The sequence below is a fragment of the Artibeus jamaicensis genome, unplaced genomic scaffold, assembly GCF_021234435.1.
Source record: "Artibeus jamaicensis isolate MK-2021 breed Jamaican fruit bat unplaced genomic scaffold, CSHL_Jam_final contig_391, whole genome shotgun sequence".
Classification (NCBI taxonomy): Eukaryota; Metazoa; Chordata; class Mammalia; order Chiroptera; family Phyllostomidae; genus Artibeus; species Artibeus jamaicensis.
This window is the reverse complement of record NW_026521814.1, coordinates 9,027,145-9,051,798: the sequence shown is the minus strand read 5'-3', so window position 1 is coordinate 9,051,798 and position 24,654 is coordinate 9,027,145. Positions and strand designations below refer to the sequence as shown.

Sequence of the window (24,654 nt, the reverse complement as noted above, 5' to 3'; positions counted from 1 at the left end):
AATGTTTCCATAGTCACTAAACCCCATATAATTCTTATGTAGTTATTTTAAAGCTACCGTTATTGTGAGAAACTTGTTTCATCATTTCTCTTGGCTACTATAACAATGGTGGTGCTGCTGTCCAGGGGTCAGATAGTGGGAAAACATGACCTTTGTGCTGAGAGGAGAGGCAGGACTCGGTGGGCCATCATGACCCCCCATCACCTTATCACCTGTCCTTGTCTCCAAAAACGTAATACGTATGTCGAGGAAGCTGAGACAATCGTCAGAGGACTGGCTGCCCAGGTTAGTACCCCAGTACACCCACCTCCCTGCCCGCCCCCCACCCCCCACCTCAGAGTCAGTTTCATGTAAATTTACAAGAACTGAAAACCAAACAAAGGCTTTGCCTACTCAAACTAGTATGGAAAAAAAGTAGTCAAATTCAGAAAAACAAACAATGATTTTGAGAGATATATATTGTATTACTACCAGCTGAATTTTGTTTGGGAATTTTTAGCTAAGCAATAGGCTGACCAAATTAGTCTGTGGCTTTAAGGCAGCTTTAACTATGAAGGAAATACAACTGCAATGTAAGGACCGATGTGTTTGGATAGGAAAATGGACCAAGACCGTACTCTAAAACAGAACCTCTTTAATATATCATTAAGAAATAGGGAGTCTTTTAACATGGAATTCACACTAAATTTTGAAAGACAGAGTTATTATTTCTTATAACTATGCTTTTATTAAAATACATCATTCAACTAAAAAGCAGGTCATCAATTATCCACTATTAAATCAGTATAAACCTAAGAGATTTATAAGGTGATAAACCCAAAAAATTTAAAGAGAAAAGATGACCAGGGTAACTGTAATAAAACTGTATTATAAAGCCACTGGATTAGATTTTTAAAGTAACAAACCATAATCATACATCATGGTTGCTTATATGAAAATAATACGAGAGACTTACATATTTGTATTGGCAGTTGATGTCAGCCATTCACCGGCCAATCCAATGATATCCAGTCCAGTGGAGAGCTGGTTGAAAAAGCGAGGATGACCTAGACAGGTAAGTAACAGGGAAACATCAAGGCAAACCCAGCTTCTGCAAGGTATCTTTTAAGCAAAATCCTGCTCTACTAGGGCCACACTAATGGCGCCTCCAACCCAACGGCTTAACAGGGTTGCCAGGGACATGGAGAAGGAAGGTCAGGTTGACTTGCCCCACACCAACTTCTAGCGTGAATGGTGTCCCCCAAATTTGTATGTTTCTAAAGCATAACGCCTTTAAGTAAAAAATATAATGTTATGAAACCAATAATCTTTCCAATACCTTAATTAATTTCCACAAGAAATTCTCATTGTATGTATATTTTAAATTACATATCAGGGGACTTCCACCAAGATGGAGGCATAGGTAAAAACACCTTGCATCCGTGCACAACCAAATCTAAAAATAAAGTTTTAACAATAATAAACACGGACTTCCGCCAAGATGGAGGCATAGGTGGATGTGCCGTGCCTTCTCACACAACCAAGATTAGAGAAAACTAAATATTAGCAACAGAAAACACAGCCAGAACACAGAAAAAATTGAACTTTTCGGAAGTCCGTTAACAACAAATTCTTCAGCCTGACCGGTAAGGGGCGAAACCAGCGGCTGGCGGAGCAGGGTTGCACAGGAAAACTCGGTCAGACGGGCTCAGGTGCGGAATCCAGGCGCAGGGTTGGACCCAGTGAGCAACCGCGCGAGCAACCAGAGCGAGCGACCGCGGGGGAGACAGCCGGGCCGGGGCTGCGTGTTGACTGAGGTCGCGCATTTGTGCGCGGGTGGACAGGCGAGGGAGTGGGCGATTGGACCGGGCCGGCAGGTCCCCACGGCAAGCGGCAGTGGAGGGCGCCGCCATTTCCCTGCTCTGACCCCCACCTCCACATACAGCGTCATAACCCAGCGACTCTGAGCAGCCCGGCCCAGGTGAACCACCTAAGGCACTGCTCCTCCGCACCCAGCTGTGAGAAGCGGCAGAGGGGGTCGCCATTTCCCCGCTCGGGCCACGCCCCCACATACAGCATCACAACCCAGCGACCTGGGAATCCAAGGCACCACTTCTTAAAGGGCCTGAACAGACCAAGAATGGCGCAGGAGGATCTCAGAGCCCCAGAAATAAATCTAAGCGATGAAGAAATAGCAAATCTCACAAACGCACAGTTTAAAACATTGGTTATCAAGATCCTCACAGAACTGGTTGATTATACGGACAAATTAGACAAATATATGAAGGCGAAACTAATTGAAATGAATGGAATTGCACAGGACACAAATAGCAATGAAAAGGAAACTGGGACTCAAATCAATGGAGTGGACCAGAAGAAAGCAAATAATGGCCAAACAGAAAAGAGTCAAGAAGCAAGAATTCAAAGAAATGAGGAGAGTCTTAGGAACCTCCAGGACATCTTTAAATGCTCCAACATCCGAATTATAGGGGTACCAGAAGGGGGAAAGGCACAGCCACCAGTGGAAAACTTATTTGAACAAACAATAAAGGAGAATTTCCCCAATCTGGCAAAGGAAATAGACTTCCAGGAAATCCAGGAAGCTCAGAGAGTACCAAAGAAGTTGGACCCAAGAAGGAACACACCAAGGCACATCTTAATTACATTAGCCAAGATAAAAATGAAGGAGAGAATCCTAGAAGCAGCAAGAGCTAAGGGGACAGTCACCTACAAAGGAGTCCCCATCAGACTGTCAGCTGATTTCTCAAAAGAGACCTTACAGGCAAGAAGGGGCTGGAAAGAGGTATTCCAAGTCATGAAATCTAAAGACCTACAACCAAGATTGCTCTATCCAGCAAAACTTTCATTTAGAATGGAAGGACAGATAAGGTGCTTCTCAGATAAGATCAAATTCAAGGAGTTCATCATCACCAAGCCCTTATTATATGAAATGTTAAAGGGACTTATCTAAGAAAAAGAAGTTAAAGAAACATGAACAGTGAAAGGACAACAAACTCACAGTTATTAACAACCACACCTAAAACAAAAGCAAACTAAAAGGACAGCTAGATCAGGAGTGGAAACATAGAAATGAAGATCTCAAGGAGGGTTAGCAACAGGGGAGTGGGAGGAGGAGAAGGGGGGAGAAGGTACAGAAAATAAGTAGCATAGACAGTAGATAGAAAATAGATGGGGGGCAAGAATAGCATGGGAAATATAGAATCTAAAGGACTTGAGACACATGGTCATAAACTAAAGGGGGGGTGATGGTGGGGATGGGGGTAGGGTGGAGGGGAATAAAGGGGGAATAGAACAACTATAACAGCATAATCAATAAAAAAAATTAAAAAAAAAGAATAAAAACCAAAAAAAAAACAAAAACAATAATAAACACAACCAAACCACACAGAAAATTGACAATACGAAGTCCGAAGACAACGAAATGCTCAGCTAAACCAGTAAGAGGAGCGAAGCCAGCAGCGGGGCGGGTTGGTAAGAAAAAAAAAAGATCCCCGATCAGGTGGTGCGCAAGTAGCCGAAGGCCAGATCCCAGGTGCGGGCAACCAACGGGTGGGCACAGGGAAGAGGCATGGCTGGCTGTCTGTAGTCGGTTGAGCATTTGCACGCAGATAAATCAGTGAAGAGGCGAGCATTGAGACCGCACAGCGCAGGGCGGTGGGCTTGAACATTTACACTCGGATACACAGGCCTCGGATACACAGGCGGGGAGGTGGGATGGACTGGCGAGCCGACAGGACCGCCATTGCTCCCTCTCTGACCCCTCCCCCACATACAGCGTCACAAACCAGCGACCTGACTGGCTCCGCCCTGGTAAACAACTAAGGCTCCACTTCTTATACCGGCACGAACAGACCAAAAATGGTTCAAGAATAACTCAGAGCCCCAGAGCCAATAAATCTAAGCAATGAAGAAAGAGCCAAACTTTCAGATGCACAGTTCAAAACACTGCTGATCAGGATGCTCACAGAACTGGTTGATTATAGTCGCAAATTAGAGAAACATATGAAAGCTAAACTAATTGAAATGAATGGTAATGCACAGAAAACCAACAGTAATGGAAAGGAGACTGCGACTCAAATCAAGGGAGTAGACCAGAAGGAAGGAAAAAATGACCAAACAGAAAAGAATGAAGAAACAAGAATTCAAAAAAATGAGGACAGGCTTAGGAACCTCCAGGACATCTTTAAACGTTCCAACATTCGAATTATAGGGGTACCAGAAGGGGAAGAGGAACAGTCACGAGTGGAAACCTTATTTGAACAAATAATAAAAGAGAACTTTCTCAATCTGGCAAAGGAAATAGACTTCCAGGAAATTCAGGAAGCTCAGAGAGTCCCAAAGAAGTTGGACCCAAGAAGGAACACACCAAGGCACATCATCATTACATTAGCCAAGATTAAAATGAAGGAGAGACTCCTAGAAGCAGCAAGAGATAAGGGGACTGTCACCTACAAAGGACTTCCCATCAGACTGTCAGCGGATTTCTCAAAAGAGACCTTACAGGCAAAAAGGGGCTGCAAAGAGGTATTCCAAGTCATGAAAACCAAAGACCTACAACCAAGATTGCTCTATCCAGCAAAGTTTTCATTTAGAATGGAAGGACAGATAAAGTGCTTCTCAGATAAGATCAAATTCAAGGAGTTCATCATCACCAAGCCCTTATTATATGAAATGTTAAAGGGACTTACCTAAGAAAAAGAAGATAAAAAAAGATGAACAGTGAAAGGACAGCAAATTCACAGTTATCAACAACCACACCTAAAACAAAAGCAAATTAAGAGGACAGCTAGATCAGGAGTGAACCATAGAAATGAAGATCACGTGGAGGATTAGCAACAGGGGAGTGGGAGGAGGAGAAGGGGGGAGAAGGTACAGAAAATAAGTAGCATAGACAGTAGATAGAAAATAGATAGGGGGAGGGTAAGAATAGTAGGGGAAATACAGAATCTAAAGAACTTGAGACACGTGTTCATGAACTAAAGGGAGGGGGAAATGGTGGGGGAGGGGTGTGCAGGGTGGAGGGGAAAGGGGGGAATAGAACAAATGTAATGGCATAATCAATTAAAAAATGTTAAAAAAATAAATTAATAAACTACATATCAGAGTATAGTGGTCCTGATTTTCCTCAACCATGTTCCAACCTTTAATCCTCAAATCAAGGCTTACTAACAGGGGAGGCTGCAGGCCTCAGAGAGAGTGTGCAGCGTGGACCAATCCAAGCCCAGGGGAAGTGCCAGCTGCGGTGCGGATGCTGGGGGCATGCCGTCACTCTCTGGGTCTCTGTGTCAGTCAGATGTGACATCAAGCACCAGTATGTTTGACTACATACAGACAAGTGACTGCTAAACTAAATTTACTGCTGAGATGACCTGGCATCTCCTCTGTGAAACGTGGGCAGACACAGCCTCACTCACTCATTAGGTTGTTGGTAAAATAACTGTTTTTATTACGTAACTTTGAAGCCCTTTGCAACCCAGAGTGTGTTTTCACAGGCTTTGTTCTCAGCGAATTGAGGATTGTTGCCAAGCTTTGGCCAACTTGGCATTCACAGGAAAACTCAGCCCCACATCAGCAGGCTTGGCTCTGCTGACCCAAAGGAGTCAATGCCATAGATTATCTCGGGGTATGTGACAGAGAACTGGTGTTGGAAAGATCTGCTTACTGCTGTGTTTCCTGTGGAAATTGCTTTTGCCTCTGAAATAACTGTCAGAAAGCTAGCGTTTGAATGCTCCTCACCTAAGTTTCCTCTCTGAGAATGCCTGCTCCTTCCCACATGTGAGGGAGACCCATGCAGAACATCTGGACTCTTACTTCTTAGAATAGTCCGATCCCTGAATCTCAACAGTCCTCAAAAAGTACTACTGATTTTTAGAATAAAAGAGGCATAAATATTAAGCTTAGTGTAAGGATGAGGCCAGATTCCAGCCACCCATGTAGATTACACTAAATAGCTTAAACTAGCCTATTTCACTCTACTTTGCTCAGTGTCGGCGACATCTTGGAGCTCTCCTGTAATAATTTTGTTAAAATTCATTTAAAAATACATGTGATACCCATCTGAAAACTTTTAACAAACCTGTCATTTTAATACAAAACTGAATCATAAATAAATTCAATTGCGCTATTTGACAGTGCATGAAAACCACACAACCTGGCATAGAGAAAAGAGGTTCAAAGACAGACAAACCGATAGAAATGCCCTCAAATAAAAGTGAAATAGTATGTCCTTCTCCACTAAAATATAAAGGACACAAAGTCCCCTAAAACCTTACTTTTCTCTTATAGCTACAGGCTTATGCCCTCAACAAAGACCAGAATTCATATCAAGTAACAAAATGACTTAGTGTAAATTTCCATTTCCACTCTCTGTATTCCATGAAAATAACAGATGACGGATATGATGTTGAACAGCACATGGTCAAGAGTCAGGGAGGTGGAGAAAGAAAGTAATTTTTTAAAGTAAAACTTTTGAACAAATAAACTTCAAGAAAGAAGAGGGGAGATGGGAGGGAAAATCTACTTTGGTTATGAGACATATCAAGCAGTTGCATCGTGAGGGACTTACTTGGGCTCTAACTCAAATGAATTATAACAAAACAAAACATCTGTGACATTCATGAGACATTTAGAATTTCAACACTGACTGAATATTTGACACTAAGAAACTGTAAATTTCGTGGGACATTTGGATATAGTAATGATATTGTGATTATTTTTATTTAAAGAGACTTTCATAGTAAAAAGTGTCTGTGGATAAAATAATATTATGTCAGGGATGTGCTTCCATATAATAAAGAAGGGGGCCAGCAGTCTGTGGGAAAGATGAAACAAAATTGGCAGGAGTTGATAATAGTTGAAGCTGGGTGTTGGGGACCTAGGGCTCATTTTTTATACTATTCTACTTTTGTATATGTGTACAACTTTCCATAATGCAAAGTTAAAAAGAAAAATTAAGGAAGTCAACATATTGACTGTGACTGAGGGCTGATCGGCGTCTGTCTCAGCTCACGGACAATCTAAGTACACCGGTCCTTTTTTCAGAAGTCTTCTGCTAATTTGTAGAGAAATCCCCAAATGCCTCATCATCATCCCTTCCTGGAGTATACCCAGATCAGGATGTCTGCACTATTAAAACACAATTCAATCCTGACTGGTATGGCTCAGTGGGTTGTGCATCATCCTGCAAACCAAAAGGTCACCGGTTCGATTCCTGGCCAGGTCACACGTCTGGGTTGCGGGCCAAGTGCCTGATTGAGGGCATGTACCATCGTTGTTTCTCTCTCTGACATTGATGTTTCTCTCCTTCTCTTTCTCCCTCTCTTCCCCCCTCTCTAAAAATAAATACTGTCTTTTTTAAAAATTAAAAACATGCAATTCATTGTTTTGGCTGAGTATTGATATCATTTTTTAGAAATCTTCCACCACGTGCAACCAGCTGCAGGATTCGGCCTAGGATTTGGTATCTACGTCTAAACGAGAGCCCAGCGCCCGGGAGCTGGTTGCCCACGGCAGCCACAGCCCACTTTGCCAGGCTGACACCCTGAGATGCAGCAGGAGGCTCCGCACTGTCTGCAAGACGATAAGCTCCACAGATGCGAACATCCGCTCCCAGAAGCTGCTCTGAGGAACAGGGCTGGATGGCTGCAGGGTGAATATCTAAGTGGACTCGTACTCTGGATTAACAAGAGTCCACGTTTCAGAGCCCAGAAATAAACCCACGCCGATAGGGTCAATTAATATACGACAAAGGAGACAAGACATACAATGGGGTGAAGACAGTCTATTCAATGTATGGTTGGAACAGTTGGACATATACAAGAGTAAACTCCAAGTGGATTAAAGACTTGAATATAAGTCTCAAAAACATAAATGTCCTAGAAGGAAACAGGCAGAAAAATCTCTGACATTTTTTTAGCAATATTTTTTTATGATTCATGTCCTTGGGCAAGGGAAACAAAATAAAATAAATAAATAAATGAGACTACATCAAACTAAAAAGTTTTTTTCACAGCAAAGGAAACCACCATCAATCTCCTAAATGGAAGAAGATATTCACCAATGATACAGCCAATAAGGGGTTAAAATCCAAAATTCATCCAGAATTCATGCAATTCAACACCAAAAAACCCCCTCAAACGATCCAGTTAAAAATGGGCAGAGGACCTGAATAAGACATGTCTCTAAAGAGGACATACAGACGGCCACTAGACATATGAAAAGATGCTTAACGTCACTAACCATCAGAGAAATACAGATTAAGACCACAGTAAGATATCACCTCACACCTGTAAGAATGGCTATCATCAATAATCCACAACCAGCAAGTGTTGGTGAGGGTGTGGAGAAAGGAGAACCCTTATGCACTGTTGGTGGGAATGCGGACTGGTGCAGCCAGTATGGAAGACAGTATGGAAGTTCCTCAGAAAGAATTAAAAATGGAGCTGAGCTGCCTTATGACCCAGAAATTCCACTTCTGGGAATATATCCTAAGAAACTCAAAATATTAATCCGGAAGATTCTATCCACCTCTATGCTCGCTGCAGTGTTATTTATGACAGCCACAATACGGAAGCAGCCCAAGTGTCTATCTGTACACATACACAACGGAGTATTACTTGATCATAAAAAGAGTGAAGCCTTACCATTTACTACAGCATGGATGGACCTAGAGGGTATTAAGTAAAATAAGCCAGACGGAGAGAGACAAATACCATATGATTTCATTACATGTGGAATCTGAGGAACAAAATAAAGGAACAAATAAAATAGAAACAGAGGCATAGAACAGCAAACAGACACTTGGTTGCTAGAGGGGAAAGGGGGCTGTGTGAAGCAGGTGAAGGGATTAAAAGTACAAAATGGTAGTTACAAAACAGTCAAGGGGATGTCAAGTACAGCCTGGGGTTCATAGTCAACAATACTGTAATAACCGCATATGGTTCCAGCCAAGTGCGTGCTTAGAAATATTGGGGGGACCACTCTGTAAAGTATACAACTGTCTAGCCACTATGCTGTACACTTGGAACTAATACAAAATAATATTGAATGTAAACTGTAATTGAAAAATATGATTTAAAAGGGTCCATGTTTCTCTGACCGGGTGATGCTGCAGGTTTATAGGCAATAGGAGTTGCTATTATGAAAAGTCTATGTATTTTTCTTTGAGGGACAACACTATTCTGGGCTTCAGGGATAAAAGTATGGTGTCCCATCTCTCTGCAAAAGTGTATGTAGGGTGAGCTGACAAACTAAAAAATTCTGGGCCAAAGTACGTCAAGCTAAAACATACGTGGAGAACGCTGACTCCTTTTATCCAGCCAAATGGCACTACTAAACCTCCATCAAAAGCGGGTTAGCCATCAGACACCAAGGTGAGATGTAACTGAATGGATAGGTGTGCTTTTCTTTAAAAATCAAACACGGACTTTGTAATATAATTAAGTCTTTATCCTACAGTTATTGGAGGAAGCTGCCCTTATTCTAGTGGTGTTGGCAGACCTCAAAAGCTGTTTGGGATTCTCTATTTAAAAATGCCTCTTTGGACAGCCTCATTATTTCATTGTAACACTTTGGTTTTGACATCTAATAGTCTTAGCTCTATCACCACCAACGGCCCCACTCAGACTTTCAAATGACTAGGAAGAGTGAGAGGGATGATACAGGAGAGAAAAAGAAGACAAAAGAACAAGAGGCTCCCATCTGGTGGCTACTCTGCCATGGACTGCCAGTTCCTGCAGACCCACCTGTCTGCCTGAGAGCTCCCAAGAGCCAGGCTGCCGTGGGGAAAGACAGTATGGAGAAGAAACCATTGCTTAACTCCTAGACTTCAAAATAGCCAGAGAGAGATTCAAAATGTCCTTGACCTTGAGGCAATGGAAAAGTTACCATTTTAGCCCTCACTGGTATGGCTCAGTGGGTTGGGCATCACCCCATAAACCAAAAATTTGCCTGTTCAATTCCCAGTTAGGGCACATGCCTGGGTTGTGGGCCAGGTCCCCAGATGGGGATGTGCGAGAGGTAACTGATCTGTGTTTCTCTTGCTTATTGAAGTTTCTCTTTTTCTCTTTTCCCTATTTCCCCCTCTCTCTAAAAATAAAGGAAGAAGTAAATAAATTTTAAAAAAGAAAGTAACCATTTTGGCCAGCATTGCTGATTAGAGAAGGCTCATGTAACAAGAAAAGGAGGTAAGAGAGCATCTTCCAGGGCTTCCTGATGGAGATAGGAGTTGGGGGTTTAGGGTGTCTGAACTCTGGAGGTAAGAATAGGATTTGGAGTGTGTGTGCTGGCCTAGCCAGTCGAAGGTGTTGAGGGCTGAATTCAACACCTTCAAAAAGATTTGTTCAAGTGTTATCTCCTGGTGAGTGACTATTCAGAAATAGGTTCTTTGCAAATGTAATCAAGGTAAGATGTTAAGATGAGGCTATAATGGGTTAGGGTGGCCCTACTCCAAAGACTGGTGTGCTTACAAGGAGAGAGAAGTTTGGACACAGACACATGGAGAATGCCATGTAAAGGTGAAGGCCAAGACTGGGATGAGGCATCTCCATGCCAACGGATGCCAAGGAATACCCGCATCCACCAGAAGTTAGAAGAGGCACAGACAGATCCTCCCCAAGAGTCTCCAGAAAGAGAGTCTGGCCCTGCAGACACCTTGATTTCAAACTTCTAGCCTCCAGAATGGGCAGAGGATAAACTTCTATTGTTTTAAGTCACTCAGTTTGAGTGACTTGTTTTGGCAACAGAAAGGGAGAGATATAGGCCCAATTCTCCCCAATTTCAAGAACATGCAAGACAGAATTTATCAGAATGACATAGGCATAAAAAGGGTCATTCTGCTATCTTTAGGTTGTGAACAGCTTAGAACCAAGAATGAAAACTTTTTACAGAATTTGACATAATACCAGGTACTGTACATCTTTTAAACCTACTTTTACAACGATAAATGATGATGGGCTTTTGCTGGGGTTGGGGCCTTTCTTCCACGACCTGTCACTGTCTGAGGTTGTTGTGTGGTCACTGAGCACTTTGCTTCCTTCCCTCACTAGGTTTGCGTTTCTCCTTCCACTAGGTTTGTGAGGATGAAGTCTGACATCCTCACAACTGGAAGGGGTGTGGTGCAGGGCAAGCTCGCGCTGCTCCTCCAGCTTGCTCCTCCCCTTACCTGTGCGGACCCCATACTTCAGGGTGTCTCTGCAGTCAACCAGAATCTGCTCCAGGGACTCAGGGTGGTCAGAGAGCTCCAGGTTGAAGCCCTCCATGCCTTCCAGCAGCTGGTGTGGGTGGTGAAAGTCCAGCACCTTGGTGGAGCGATCAAACGTCTTGCGAACATAGTTGAGGAGTATGTCCACCACTTCCAGGAGGAACTGCACAGTTTGCTCCTCCCCGTTCTTAGCCGGAAGCAGATCTGGGAGGGGGAGCCAATCAGTGGTTATCACTTGACTCGTATCTGCCTTTCCCAGGCCAAAAAATCCCATGTCAGCCATGATATCTTTTTTGGCCTAATTTCATCCCAGGATATGCATGCACATTGAGACTCTGGTGTACCATCTCCCTAGAAAAATGCACATGAGCACATACACAGAGGTTCTGCACCCCTTTCTGGGTGTTCCCAGGCTCTCTGGTAGCAGGCTGCTCATAAGAGAAATGGAGTGCTTTACGGAGCCGTGAGCAGCTGCCACTGCAGTTGCGCATTTGCAGGCTGAACGGACACCTGTCAGGTTTGTGGAGGAGGGGCCTTCCACCTTGCTCCCTGGTAGCAGTGTGTCCCTGTACATCTGATTGACACACTGGGCTTTTTGGTTTGGTGTCATGATATGCTTGATTTGTTGGTGGTGGAGGGCAGGGCCTCTGTGGGCAGAGGCTGAGGTGTCCCCTGAAGAGGGTGGTCCTTTGTGGTGTCCTCAGACAGAAAACTAGAACTGGAAGATGAGACTTGGAGAGGTGAGAGAGGGAACTCCTGCCTCTCTTTTAACCTCGTCCTTTTGGCCCCCACTCTGGGGTGTCTGCAGATGAATTTGGGTTACTGCCTCCATTAGGCAGAGTCAGTCTAGGGGTTCGAGTGGAAAGCCTGAGGTGCCTGAGGTGGTCAGCCACAGCTCAGAAGCAGAACGATTCTATGTGATGCTTTGTGTCTATTCCCTGGGTCGTCTCTGAGGTTCACTGAAGTCTTGTTTCCTGTCTGGTCTAGGCTCTCTAGCCTGTGGGGAGTAAATGGAAGTGGGTAGGGGGGGTTCACCTTTGGGCTGTTGGGGAGAGAGACTGGGAAGGCCCCTGCTGAGACCAATGATGTTGGTGACAGTAAACGAGGAAAGGAAGTGAGCTTCAGGACAGCACTTGGTCATGAGGCCCTGTGAGTGCTTTTGTTCTTGCTGTCGCTGAGGTTGTTGCTGACCTTGGGGGATAGATGCTATTAAGGGAATTACTGGATTTTCCTGTATGTGACAGTCCTATGGATTCTGAGAGTCCACCAATCCACATTTGTCCTTGAAAGTGTCTTTAGCGTTGACTGTCTTATTGCCTACCCTCATCTGGCTTCCAAAACAGGGAAGACCTGGCACAGAGGAAGGAGGGATTCAGACATTGGAAAACTAGTTTCATGGCAGTTCACAGAAAGAAGTGACATTTTTGGTAAAATTTCAGGAAAAAGTCGAGGAACTCAAATAGGGAGCCCACTGGATAGCACCAGAGCTGGGAGAGTGGGGCACAAGGGTGAGGGTGGGGAGCGGCTACCTCGGGCAAACAGGTTGGAGAAGTCGGTCTCTGTGCGCCGGAAGTGGCCATCCCTCTCACTGTTTTCACAGGAAATCAGGTTCTTGGAGGTCTGCCTCTCTTTGAAGGCACTCACAAGCCGGCTCTTCTCTTCCAGGCTGTTGGTCCTTTGCAAGAAGCCTGCAGCACAGGAAGCTGGGTCAGAGGTAGTGACCTGAACTCCAGCGTCAGAAGGCCAGCTGCCGAGCCAGGTACACTCTGCGAGCAAGGTTCTCACTTCTCCAGAGAAGCTGAGTGTCTGCATTTTACAGCTTAGGGCTCTGGCACTGTTCCCTCAGGCAAGGAGGGGGCAGTGCCAAGTGTCATCTGTGGCACAGACCCAGTCATGCAAGAGAGAAAAACAGTAAGCAAAGACCATTCTCTTCTCTGAATGTGACAGTGAACTCAGAATTAAGTCAACTGGACAGCTTCCACTCCAGTAACCAGCCCCAGGATGGGGTTTCAAGGGAAGGACACGATCAGAGAGGATGCTGCCAGCACTGGGTTTCCAGGCTGTGCAATTAGAGGGAGGAGTGAGGACCAGCAGCAGGGATTAGAAGCCGTCCTCTGCCACCAAGGACAGCTCACAGGTCGGGATGTAGGTATAATTTTTCTGAAGACCCCTACTGTCCAGGGGCTTACAGTTTGGCAGATGGTGGCCAACGTGGTACTAAAGCTAAAAAGCCATCCAAGAACTCCACAGAGCTGACCTCTGAGCCCAGGGTGGGACTCAAAGGGCCTTGAGCACAGAGCCTCCTTCAGGGCCTGCACACATCCCCTGGGGCTTGGGGCCTGCAGGCCGGCTCCCTCTCCCCTCGGCCTGAAATGCACCAGACTGGAAAGAGGAAGAGAGGACTAGGCTTTTTGGTGACCCCAAAGCTGTCTTTGTAGCTACTGAGATCCTTGGGGAGTCACATCACAAAGCAGACTTGGAGCAAAGTCTCAGGAGGTTCAAGAAGAGGCGAGTTAATGTGAGGGCTTTGGCATTACTTCCCCAGGACTGCAATTCAGTGGTGAGGGGTGGAGGAAGGAGGGGTGCAGCGGGAAGGCTGGGGTGATTAGAGTCCTCCTACATACTCAGGAGCAGGGGCTATTTTTGGAGGGAAGAATAGGAAGGCAGAGACACCATCCCTTCACTGTTCCCAGCACCCTGAAAACTTACTGCTAAAGTCCCAGAGGACACCAGGAGGGGAAAAACACACCGCTGCAGCGATTCCAATCGGTGTGCTGCAGCACGCTGGCAATTGCTTTAAAACACGCAATACCTGCCTATTCAACCGGGGGTACCAACCTCTTTTCCCTTAGATTGTCAAATAAAAAAATGACAATAGCCAACACAACAATAGCCATCCAGTGCGAATGAATCAAAATTGTAACTGGGTCGGGTTTTTTTTTTGGTCAGATTAGCAAAAAATATATCTTTTGGTGCTCTGTAGAATTTTAGTAATTAGTTTACGTGTGCCATGAGATGAAAAAGGTTGAAGATCACTATACTAATGTATAACAGAGCTCCACACTTGGATATAAAGGTGGGGTTTTTATCTTTTCCTTCACCTCTTCTCCTACTTTCTGAATTCCTCCTCCAAATCCCCAAAGGCCAAAACCGGGAACCACACTCAGCCACCACTCGTTTCCCAGAGGGATCAGGATCACCTGGCTCCTGAGTTCAGAGCCTGCCTCCCTGCTCATGGAACAGGGAGATGTGGAATTTGCTAGGCCAGAAAGACCAAGTCTGTGTGGCCCAATGGCAGTGAGGTGCTGCCTGCTGAAATCCTGCTCTTAGGTCCTTAAACCCTGGTTGGCTCCAGTCCACTCCTAGGAAAAGTGGCAAGTCTCTACCTGAAACCTCTTAGAAATGCCTTTTCTCTGGGCAGCTACTGGGCCTCGGATGTCCACTTAGGCTTTGGGTATTGTCTCTAAATCTGAGAGGTGGCCTGACAGGATTGAGCGATGACCACTGTGACACCACTTCAAACCTGCGTCCGTTCCTGGACCTCATTCCTTGGAGTGCCCCACGAATCCATATTTTCTGTACATCCCAGAGTGATCTTATGAAAAGCATACTTACACTGCATTATAATTTGTGGCAAAAACCATTCATCTGACAATACAATCACTTACTGCATACTGTTACGGAGATAACGATATTTCAGAAAGTATTTGTTTTCTAAATACTGGGAGCCTCATAAACGGTAAATGAGCTGGCCCTCTGGTCTCTGAGCAGCTCTGGAAGGCACCATGTGCTTCTGCGAGGAGGACCAGGTGGTGGATGACTTGAGGTCAGTGTGCTGACAACTTCCTTGGCTGGCAAGAAGTCCCTGAGACTGAAGCAGACTGTATCCCCTCTTGCTCTGCACCCTGGCTGTGAGGACCTTGTCTAAGACTGTGAGTAACTAGTAACCCAGTGCCACATTCTTAAGAGGCAGACAGGCATAAGAGAGTGAGAGCCAAGCTGCAGTTGGCTTTGGTCGGGCTTCAAGCGGGGGACAGGAAGTGAGTCCTGCCATGACTCTACCTCTTGGCTGTGGGGAGATCCTGCTGCTGGTTCCTTACGCTGCCACCAAACGCAAAGGTCTAGGGGGCCCAGGGAGTTGGGGGAAGCGTGGGGAACTAGGGTGCACCTAGCAAGAGCCAATTGTTTCCAAGCGGAGCTGTGAGTGGCATGGAGTATAAAAGCACATGACCAAGGGCGTAAGTGGGGCCTGAAGCCCAGCCCTTGTTCTCACCTGCTGAAGCAGGGAATTGCATCTAACAAGAGGAAGGGGCTCTTGGTCTGATTTTTATGGGATCAAAGTACCCTGTCAGATCTCCCTGCCTCCTTTCCTTTTACTGTTCCAGAGAAGCCGTAAGTACAGAAAACTTGAAGTCTCTCTATGTTTAAAAGTTGGCAACTGACACAAAATCAAACACACACACACACACACACACACACACACACACACACACACACACACACATTGCATAGGCTAAATTAAAGAGCTCAGAGTCTTTAACTGGCAGCCAGTCTGGGGCCTCTGCATAGATAATGATGGAAACGCAAGGACAAACTGGGAAGTTAGCAGAGCCCAGACCCAGAACGTAGGGCCCACTGCGTCTCCTTCTGTTTATCGAGGCGATGCCACCATGCCTGTAGCCACCCCACTCTCTACCTCTCGACGAGACCCTGGGTTCCTTCTAGTTGACTCCTTTCCCAGGGATTTTGCCTCCAGAGCTGAGGACACTACTGGTGAGACCCATCGTCCTCCCTGCAGCTTCATTCCGGAGGGTTTCCAGGGAAGGGGGCAGGAGAGTGAATGGGGGTAAAATCTTGGCAAGGCGCTGAAGAAGTTTGGGAGGGGCAGGGCCATGGACGTGGGAAGAAGACCATGAGTCACTCTGTCCTGTTAAGGTGAAAGGTCAAACCAACCCCAAATGGTGCCAGGCCAAAAGGGAGCCCTTCAGGCCATGGAAAGTCTGGAATGAAGTGAGTGGACATGTCTGTGTGGGGAACAGGGGAGGGGGCTGCGGATTCAGGTCAAAACAAAACTGGGCCTGGCCTCCACTAGATTAAAATGGAAAGCGGAGTTGGCTCATGGTATGGAAAACAAATCTTCTGGCGTTTTCTTTCTTCTTAGAATCAAACCTCACATGAAGCCTCCTAAGGTGTAGCCCCAAAGCATGCGTTTCCCAGAAGGCAATTCCCCCTTAAGGAGCTACCAGCCCTGATCTGCCTGCCACGTGGATTCGACTGTCCTGAACTTAGCACTGGGGCTGGGGGGAGAAAGAAAAAACTCTGTAAAGAAGGTAGCCCCCTGATGCCTGAGAGCTCTCCTCTCAGGGGACGTCGATGCAAACTCTGGTCCCCTATTCCAGGGCCAACAGGAGCACCTTACCCCAAAGAGGAGTTTAGATCTTTTCTTCCATTGGACTCAAAGGCCCGGCAGTGCCGGCAGCACGGAGCACGGCCGGGGCGGAGGGCAGGAGGCGGGGACTGGGGTGGATGAGGGCTGCCTCCCAACCCAACAGGCCCAGGACCACAGGAAACGCGAACTTCGCCCCAAGCCTTCCCACCCGGTCCTCCACCTCGGCGGGCGCCCAGGGCTCGCTCGGTTCTGCTTGCCCGACTGCATGACAATGACGGCTGCTGAAGCCCAGCGCCTCGCGGAAGGGACACGGCGCGGAACGGACCATTAGGCCGGGAATGGCGGCAGGGGGAGGGAGCTATTTATAGACCAAAGCTAGGCTGCTGCCAGCTACCCCCGCCAGGGACCCGGCTACCGGACGCGCCCCACGGGCCTCGCGTGCTGGGGAGAAGGCCAAACCCCGGGGCTGGGCTTTCCCTGTAAAACGGCTGTATCTGGAGTTGAACCACCTCGTCAGGATCCAGATCACAGAGCCCCCGAGACGCAGGGAGGGCGCTGAGCTTTTGGAAAGGGGGAGTGGCACCCAGAAGCTGCTAAATAACCCCTCGGCTGCCGCCGGGGACCGGGACGCAGGGAATCCGGGAAACTCAGGCCCAGAGAGCACCCGCTCGCCCGCCAGCGGGAGCTCGGGGGCCCGGGCGGGCGGCGTGCTCGGTGCGGCTCCGCCGCTATCTCCGGCGCGCAGCAGCTGATGGATGGCTCTTTAACAAGCCCCTCGTTAATCTTACCGGGCTGCTCCACCCCCTGCCCGGGGACGCCCGTATTTTCTAGCCCGATAATGCTAAAGATTTTAGACGATGAATTGTATCAAGGAAAGCAAGTCCTCATTGTTCAGCCAGAGACACTTGGCTGTGTCCATTCGTGCGAATCTCCTTTTTCTCTGAAAAAAAATTACATCCCTTGGGCGTTTTCATTTCAGACCCGCACGTCTCCAGAGAGCTGTTCTTTCTCCTTTGCAGCTCCCAGATCTATTTTCCTTTCTCTGGCAGACCGCACCCGGCTCCCCCCTTCTCTCTTGCAGGCCCCTCACCCCCGCCCTCGCCTGCTCCCTTTCCCTGCCGGCCTCTACTTTAAGGGCAAGCTCAGCAAACCCTCAGGCCCGCGCCGCCAGCACTCGCCCCAGGCAGGGCACCGGGGGCTGCGGACAATCCTTTCTCTTGCCCTCCGAGGCCCCAAAGAACGAAACCTGAATCTGTTATGGCATCTCGGGGCAAAAATCTCTAGCCTGAGAGGCCGCTTTCAACGCAGGATGGTGGAGAGGGAAGGGGGACAACGTGTCAGCCACCGTCTTAGGCAGATAGCGCGCCACAGGCCTGCTCTCCGGGAAAGCCGGGCCAGTTCCCCTTCCCTGCACGACCTTTGCGCGCGCGGGGCAGAGCTCAAGGGGAGGAGCGGCCCCTGCGCGCGGCCAGAGGAGCCGGGCTGCCGCACGGGGGCGCTGTGGGGGAGCTCCGCAGCCTGGACGCGCGGAGGGGAGCCTGGCGGGCTCAGGTTGCCCTGGACGCCAGCGGAAAGCGCCCCCGGGACCTGGTCAGGAGGGGGCAGAGGAGGTTCAAGGGCTGTAGAGCTCCGTCTCCGCCCCGCCTCAGGGCTGTAGATACAGTAGAAAACTAGACCCAATAGCCAGAGTCCCCTTTCGCGAGCCTTCTTCTCCGACACCCGCAAGCCCGCAGACCGCGCCGCCCGGCCCGGCCCCAGCAGGACCTTGCACTCACCGCAGATCTTGAGCCCCAGCTTTCTGGTGCATCCATGGGCCACGCCGCACCACGTGTCATACGCTGGAAAGCAAGAGGGGGCGGTCAGTGAGGCTCGCACCGCGGGAGACCCGGGTGATGGCAAAGGTTTTTCTGGGAAAGGGGGGGCAGGTCTTTGCCAGTGCGCCTCCTTAAAAGCTCTTTCCTGGAAGGAGCGAGAAGCCGGATCTGTGGGCAGACGGGCAGACTCGTGTCCTGCTCCCACTCTCAGGTACAGAATAGTGTCTCTGAGAGGCCACGCACCCGCGCCCCGCCCGGCCTCCAAGTGACCCTTGCTGGGGAGCCGCAAGGGCGTGGGTGGGGGTCCGGCTGGGGCAGACTGACCCGAAGAGCAAAGGGCCAGGCTCGGCAGCTCGAGTTGCCCGGAACCCACCCGCCAGGCCCTGTCTCTCGGTCTCCGCCCCAGGACTCGAAAGGAAACCACAGCGGCCCGGAAAGGGAACACCGAGGCATCTGGGACCAACACGTCTCATAATTTCTTGGCGGGTCTCCAGCCGAGTGGCAGCTTAAAATAAACTGGCATGAAATGGGGTCGCGGAAGAGTTCAGGAATTAATTGGGTGAAAAATAGTATTTGACTAGATGATCGGACTCGCCTGAATGCCCTTCAGTCTGGCCGGGGAGTCGAGCAGACAATAGTGCGCATCCGATCTCCATTCCCGTTCTTTTCTCCCCAACCGGCCCCTCCTTAACCCTCCCCTCAACACCTGCGGGCTGGCGATGGCGAAGGGAATCAAGCACCTTTCCTCTGGGGCCCGACCGCGGGCCCGGAAGGTGCCGCATTATCAAACTCCTCAGGGTCTATCCTGCCCTCGGGGCTCAACTTCCAGCAGGGAGGCGAGGGTGCCTTCGAAGTCCCCTGTGAGTCCGGTGGTGCGCCCACTGTGCGATTCCCTTCCCGACCCTTCAAGGCACGGCTCCCCCACCCATTTCCATCCCCCACCCCACCCTAGCCGGTGCCTTCAGTCCCCTACGACTGTCGGCTGCCACGAGAAGAGTGACATCCATTAAAACCAAAGCGCACCGGATACCCAGCGGGGAGAAGAAATGGCCCGACGTCTGTGAGACAACCCTTCACAGACAGGAAATCGGTGGGCAAGCAACCCCCTAAGAACAATACCTGGCAGGTAAAAAGCCTATAAGGTGCTTACACTTTAAATACCGTCTGAGCTACTTTTCGTAACAACCCTATGAAACAAGAGGAGTGTTCATCGAAGACTCACTTTACAAACACACAACACTGATGCTCAGAGAGACTAAGCGAGTTTCACAAGGTCACTCAGCTGGGGCGTTGGTTGTTCAGACTTACTGCTCGGCCTTTCAGGGTTGGGGATGGTAGAAAAAGAAAAGGAAAGCGAGACTGGGGAGAGGAACTGAGAGAGCCTTTGATGTAGTCAGTGGCGAAGAGCGAGGAGGAGGGGTCGCTGGAGCAAGAGACCAGCTCAGTTGTGCAGACCGAGCGGGGCCACCTCCCAGGAGAACTTGCAGGGGCAAACGAGTGGAGCCAGCTGCACGGCCGAGGCCTTGTCTGCGACGGAGGCGGAGGGCCGGGGGGAGCCGGGCGTGCGAGTTCGGCCCGGGGTGCTCACGCCGCAGCTGGGCCGTGGGCGGCGGGCAGCCCTGTATGCTCTTACTCGCGGGGTTTTCGACTATCTTCCGGCTGCCTCGGCGGATTAGCAACTGCGTCAGGCCGCGTGCTAACTCAGTTCAGATCCTCCAGGGGGTCTCGGACGCGGGGGTGGGCACATGCACCCCACCTCCGGCTGCCCCCGAGAAGTAGGAGCTCGGTCGGAGGCGGGGATGTAGGACTCAAGGGCAGGGGAACACAATGGCCGCCCAGCCCCCATTGGGCAGCAGAAGAGGGGCGGGAAACGTGGAGAAGGCTGGAAAGGAACCCTTCAAAGCCAAAGCAACGAACAAAGAGGCGCGGGCCTCCCGTTCCTCTCGGCCTGTTCCACCCAGCTCGGCCGCCAGTGCCGGACTCACGTGCGGGCAGGGCTGACGGCTCTCCGGAGCCCCTCTTTGTTGTGCGGGCAATTGTAGCTCGCCGGGGAGAGGCGGCTGCAAAGGGAACTAGACGCAGCCTAAGGGCTGAAGATAAGGACTCCAGCCCGACAGCACTAAGAGGCTGGAGAGGGGGGCTTACCCCATAACATCCCCCATCTTCTAAGGTGGAAACAATCCACGTCCTCTTAGCCTCATAGAAAGCCCTACAAAAGCACAACAATAGCCCTCTCGAACACACTGCCGTCCTTGCGCCTCTCCTACATAGAAATTTGGGGGCCGTTACTATCTGGAACGGATCGATTTGGGGGGAGGCACATTTCAATCCAAACTGGAAAAAGAAAAACAATTCCCTCACCTCCCTGGCTCTACAAAAAAACTGGGAAATCCATCTGGATTAAAGACAGATTCTGGAATGGGTTGAAGAGCTCACTGAGCTAGGAGTAAGGAAGCATACATTTCCTTCTCGCCTCCGCCCTCCGGCTCCCCTTTTCTTCTCTCTTGGGGACGAGTCAGTTGCAGAGAAGTCTCCTGCCCCCAAGAAAACAGAGGGGTGCTCTCTCGCCCTGCCGGGGCAAACCTTCTGGCCTCCTGGTCCCTCAACCCTCCGCACTCTGAGTGCTGCCGCTCCTTTTTTTTTTTTTTGGTCTCTGAGATGTAATTAATTGTCTTAAACGTCCAGGCTCACCCCCCCCCCAAACTATTTTATGCACCTTTCTCGCCTTTGGCTTCTCTCTCACTCGTCAATAGCTCGAGGCAAATTTGGAGCAATTAGGGACCCCGAGTTTTCTAAAAGCTGCAATTAACGTCTAAATTTCCGCTGATTACAGACTTTGAGCGCAGTGCAGGGGGAAAAGTGGAGGGGGGCAGACCTCCGCTTAACGAAAGCCGGAGACAGAAAACTCAGTTCCCACGGGGACTCCCCACTCCTCACACCGCTCCCTATCCAGACACCCGACGTCCTATTAAGCAAAGAAACCACGCACAAGAAAAACAACGCTCTCGCCGCCTGTCCCTCCCCCTCGCCGCGAAGCCCTCAAGGATCGCTGCCGCCCCGGCCCTGCGAGGTTCCCACCCTCCAGCGCCCCCAAATCGCCTGGCAGCCCTGTCAGTCGAATGACCTCTGGCCGCGAAGGGTCAGGGACCCAGTTCTTTCCAGCCGCCACCGTCGCGCTCTCCCCTTTCCGCCAGCGTAGCCTCCCCCACGTCCCAGCGTCCTCACCTTCCCCGCATCTATTAGACAGGAATCTGGGGCAGGACCTACTTGTGGGACGCAGGTTGGTAGTATTGGGGTCCGCTCCCGCGTTCGAGGAGGTAGCGCCTGAAGAAGGGGTCGAAGACGCCATCAGCTCGGTCGTCCCGGGGCCTCTGCTGTCCGGGGTCCTCGGCCGGTCAGGAGCAGGGGCAGGCTGTAAAGAAAAGCGAGAGCTGTGCGGGGAGGGCCTCCGGGGTCCGGCGCGCCGTAGGCTCCCACTGGACTCCTGGCTGGGGGGAAAGAAGCGGGAGGAAGGGCAGCTAGCCCTCTGGGTCGGGGCGCGCCGGGAGGGGTGCGGGAGAGGTGGACGCGCGCGCCAGCTCCGAGGCTCCGGCAACGTAGCCCCGGGCGGCTCTCCGGTCCGGCGGAGTAGGGAGGCGACCTGGAGCCCAGCGCTGAGACGAGAGGAGCCCAAGGCAAGTGCGGAGCTCGCAGATATGGGGGCTGGGCCGGGCACCGGAGGCTCAGGGCGCGATTTTCCAGCCGAGCCGCGACAAGCCCCATTGGGCTGTCGGCAGCCGGCGGGCGGGCAGACGCGGGGAGGGTGCGCGGGGCGGGCACGTCTGGTTCAGTGTCTGATTCCCGCTGTTGTGTCTGGCTAATTCCCTGGAAAGAAGGAGGCTAACTGCCCTGGGGACCGAGGACTTCGGTGAGACAAGGTGAGGAAAGAAAAGGCCCAGATCTTACCGTTCTTACTCAGACTTGGCCGGGGACGAACTACAGCCACCTGCACCCCAAACAGCTAGAAAGCAGAGGGTGGCAGCCTCGCCTGTCTCCCTCCTGTCCCACCCCGCTTTGAGCCATCTCGAAGCCCCGGACAAGGCTCAGTCCAGGATTCTGTGTTTCCCCTCCACCCAAATCTCTGAGGTCCCCGGATTTCTCGCCGCACAGATTCCGAGAGGATGAGGAAGGCACAAAGGGGGAACGTCACCAGGGAAACACATTTGCGCCCAGCGCGCTGACGGCGGGAGACGAGGATTGGCGCGCTGCGCCCCCTGCTCCGCGCCCCGCGCGGGCGCGCTGGCGTCCGACGACTCCGGGGCTGGGAGTGAGGGCGAACGGCGGCGGGTCTCAGAGCCCGCAGAGTAACGTCCACCGGCCGCCGCGTCCTCCTCGCGCTGCTTAGGACCCCACGCCTAGCCCCGCGCGCACGGGGACGCCGGCCGCGGCCAGGCCGTGGCTTCCAGGAAAGTAACAGGTTACCGCTCCCAGTCGCGCCTTCGGCGGCTGCCGCCCTCAGGTGAGACGGGTGCTGGCAGCTGGGAAGCGCAGCGGAAAATCACTCTTGATCCACTTCTGCGCCAGCCTCAGCCTCGGGCCGTGCATCCCCGGGCCGTGCCTCTCGTTACGGGGGCGAGGGCGGGGGTCTCCGCACGGCGCACCGGCGGAGAGCCAGGACCCGGACCGGCGGCGGTGGGCCCTGGCTGCGGAGGGTGGGTGGCGGACGCCGGGTGTTGGAGTCCGAAAATCCGCGGGTGAAGAAGACCCAGCGGCACAGCCGAGGCCGGGCACTGGAAAGCCGGGCGCCCGCGCGCTTACCCACCTTGGCTCGGAGACAGCAAGCCCAGCGCTCCCGCCGCTCCGCCGCGCAGCGCCCAGCGACCGGGTCGGCTCGTCCGGCTCCTCCACACACCGGCTCGCCCGCCCGGCGTCACCTCCAGCTGCCGCCGCGCTCCCACTGGCAGTGTCCCGCACGCTAGCGCCGGGCGCGGGGAGAGGCTGCCGCTCGGCTTCGGGGGAGGCGGGGGCGGAGCAGGGAGGCGGGACCGGCTCGGCGGGGGAATCACGCGGCCGCTGCTCGCGGGGGCAGCTAGTCGGCAGCGCCGCGGGGCTCCTTTGCAGGTGCCTGACCGCTTCTGGAGCTTTATACGGCGATTACAAATCCAGATCACGGTTTTGCGCACGGAAAAAAAAAAGGGGGGGGGCCCTATGAGTAATCCAGAATGTACTCAAAGCCGTCCACTTTTTTAAAAACAGGGAGTGTCGAGTGAGGCGAGGGCAAAGATAATCCCCGGGAGGAATTCTGCTTGGCTGGCGCCCCTTCCTCCCTCTGCTCTCCCCTCCCCCACGTATTTGAGGAGACGAAAGCAGCCGCTTCGCCTCAATTTCTTTTCCAGTAGTTCCCCAGGTCGGCGGCCCTTCCGCGAGAGAGCTCGTCCTGTGGGCCCCCTGGCTCCCCACTTAGCCCGGATTAGAAGCAAAGGAGGCAGGGGCGAGGGGGGCGCCCAGACCCCTGAAGGAATCTCCACTTCCTTCGCATCTGTTCTCGCGTTCCGTTCAAGGTCTCCCCGAAAGTGCGTGGTTTGAGCACAGCGACCCAGGGCCACGGCAGAGAAAATAGTCCCGTTTCCCACTCCTGTGCGCCCCCTCCGAGTGTCCGCCCAGTATAAACGAATCGGGGGCTTGGGCTAGAAATAAGTGGTAAAGATAGAGTCAAGGGTTTTAGAGTTTGCACACCAGAAACACAATTAGGCAACACCCAGAGAGTTCCAAAAAAGGAAGATAGGCGGAGGATTCTCACAGTAAAAATTCTTAAAATTCAGCCCTGCATTCTGGGCTTCTGGGCTGAGGCGAGGTGGTGTCCTCTGGGCCGCAGGGCGGTGCGGCAGCGGCTGTCGGGCGGCCTGGACCCCCGCGCGCTCTCTCCTCCGTCCTCACGGGCGGTCGTGGGGTTGCCTGGAGGTTTCGTGGATATCCAGGCGCTGGGGCAAGACCGGGGAGTTAAAAAAGTTGAAGTTCCCAGATTAGTTAAAATAAGAGTGGAACTGTTTCCTCATGCCTCAACCTACTTGATTTTTTAGTAATTTAGCAGCTTGACTACAGTGACTTTATTTTTTTTCTGTTCCCCACTGGCTTTGGTCTTCTTGGTGATGGGGAAAGAAGTATTCCGATCACATCTGAAGGTTAAGAACATGTCCGAGGCTTCTCTACCCACATGGGGGAACCCGAGCACTGTGTTGTCACGGTGTGTGTTTTTGGTGTGTAAGCCCTAG

At 50.9% G+C, this 24,654-nt stretch overlaps 1 protein-coding gene across 1 annotated transcript in view; it reads right to left on the bottom strand.

Annotated features, from left to right (window-relative positions):
• Window positions 1-23,302, bottom strand: part of GAD1 (glutamate decarboxylase 1) — a 42,862-nt gene extending 19,560 nt beyond the window's left edge. Inside the window, exons 1-6 of the mRNA XM_037139537.2 lie at window positions 23,205-23,302; window positions 21,671-21,815; window positions 18,365-18,427; window positions 12,730-12,888; window positions 11,162-11,404; window positions 956-1,046 (exon numbers count right to left, since the gene is read on the bottom strand). Of these exons, the coding sequence (XP_036995432.2) occupies window positions 956-1,046; window positions 11,162-11,404; window positions 12,730-12,888; window positions 18,365-18,427; window positions 21,671-21,752 (638 nt within the window). The 5' untranslated portion in view covers window positions 21,753-21,815; window positions 23,205-23,302. The remainder of the gene's footprint in view (window positions 1-955; window positions 1,047-11,161; window positions 11,405-12,729; window positions 12,889-18,364; window positions 18,428-21,670; window positions 21,816-23,204) is intronic.
• Between the last annotated feature and the right edge of the window lie 1,352 nt (window positions 23,303-24,654).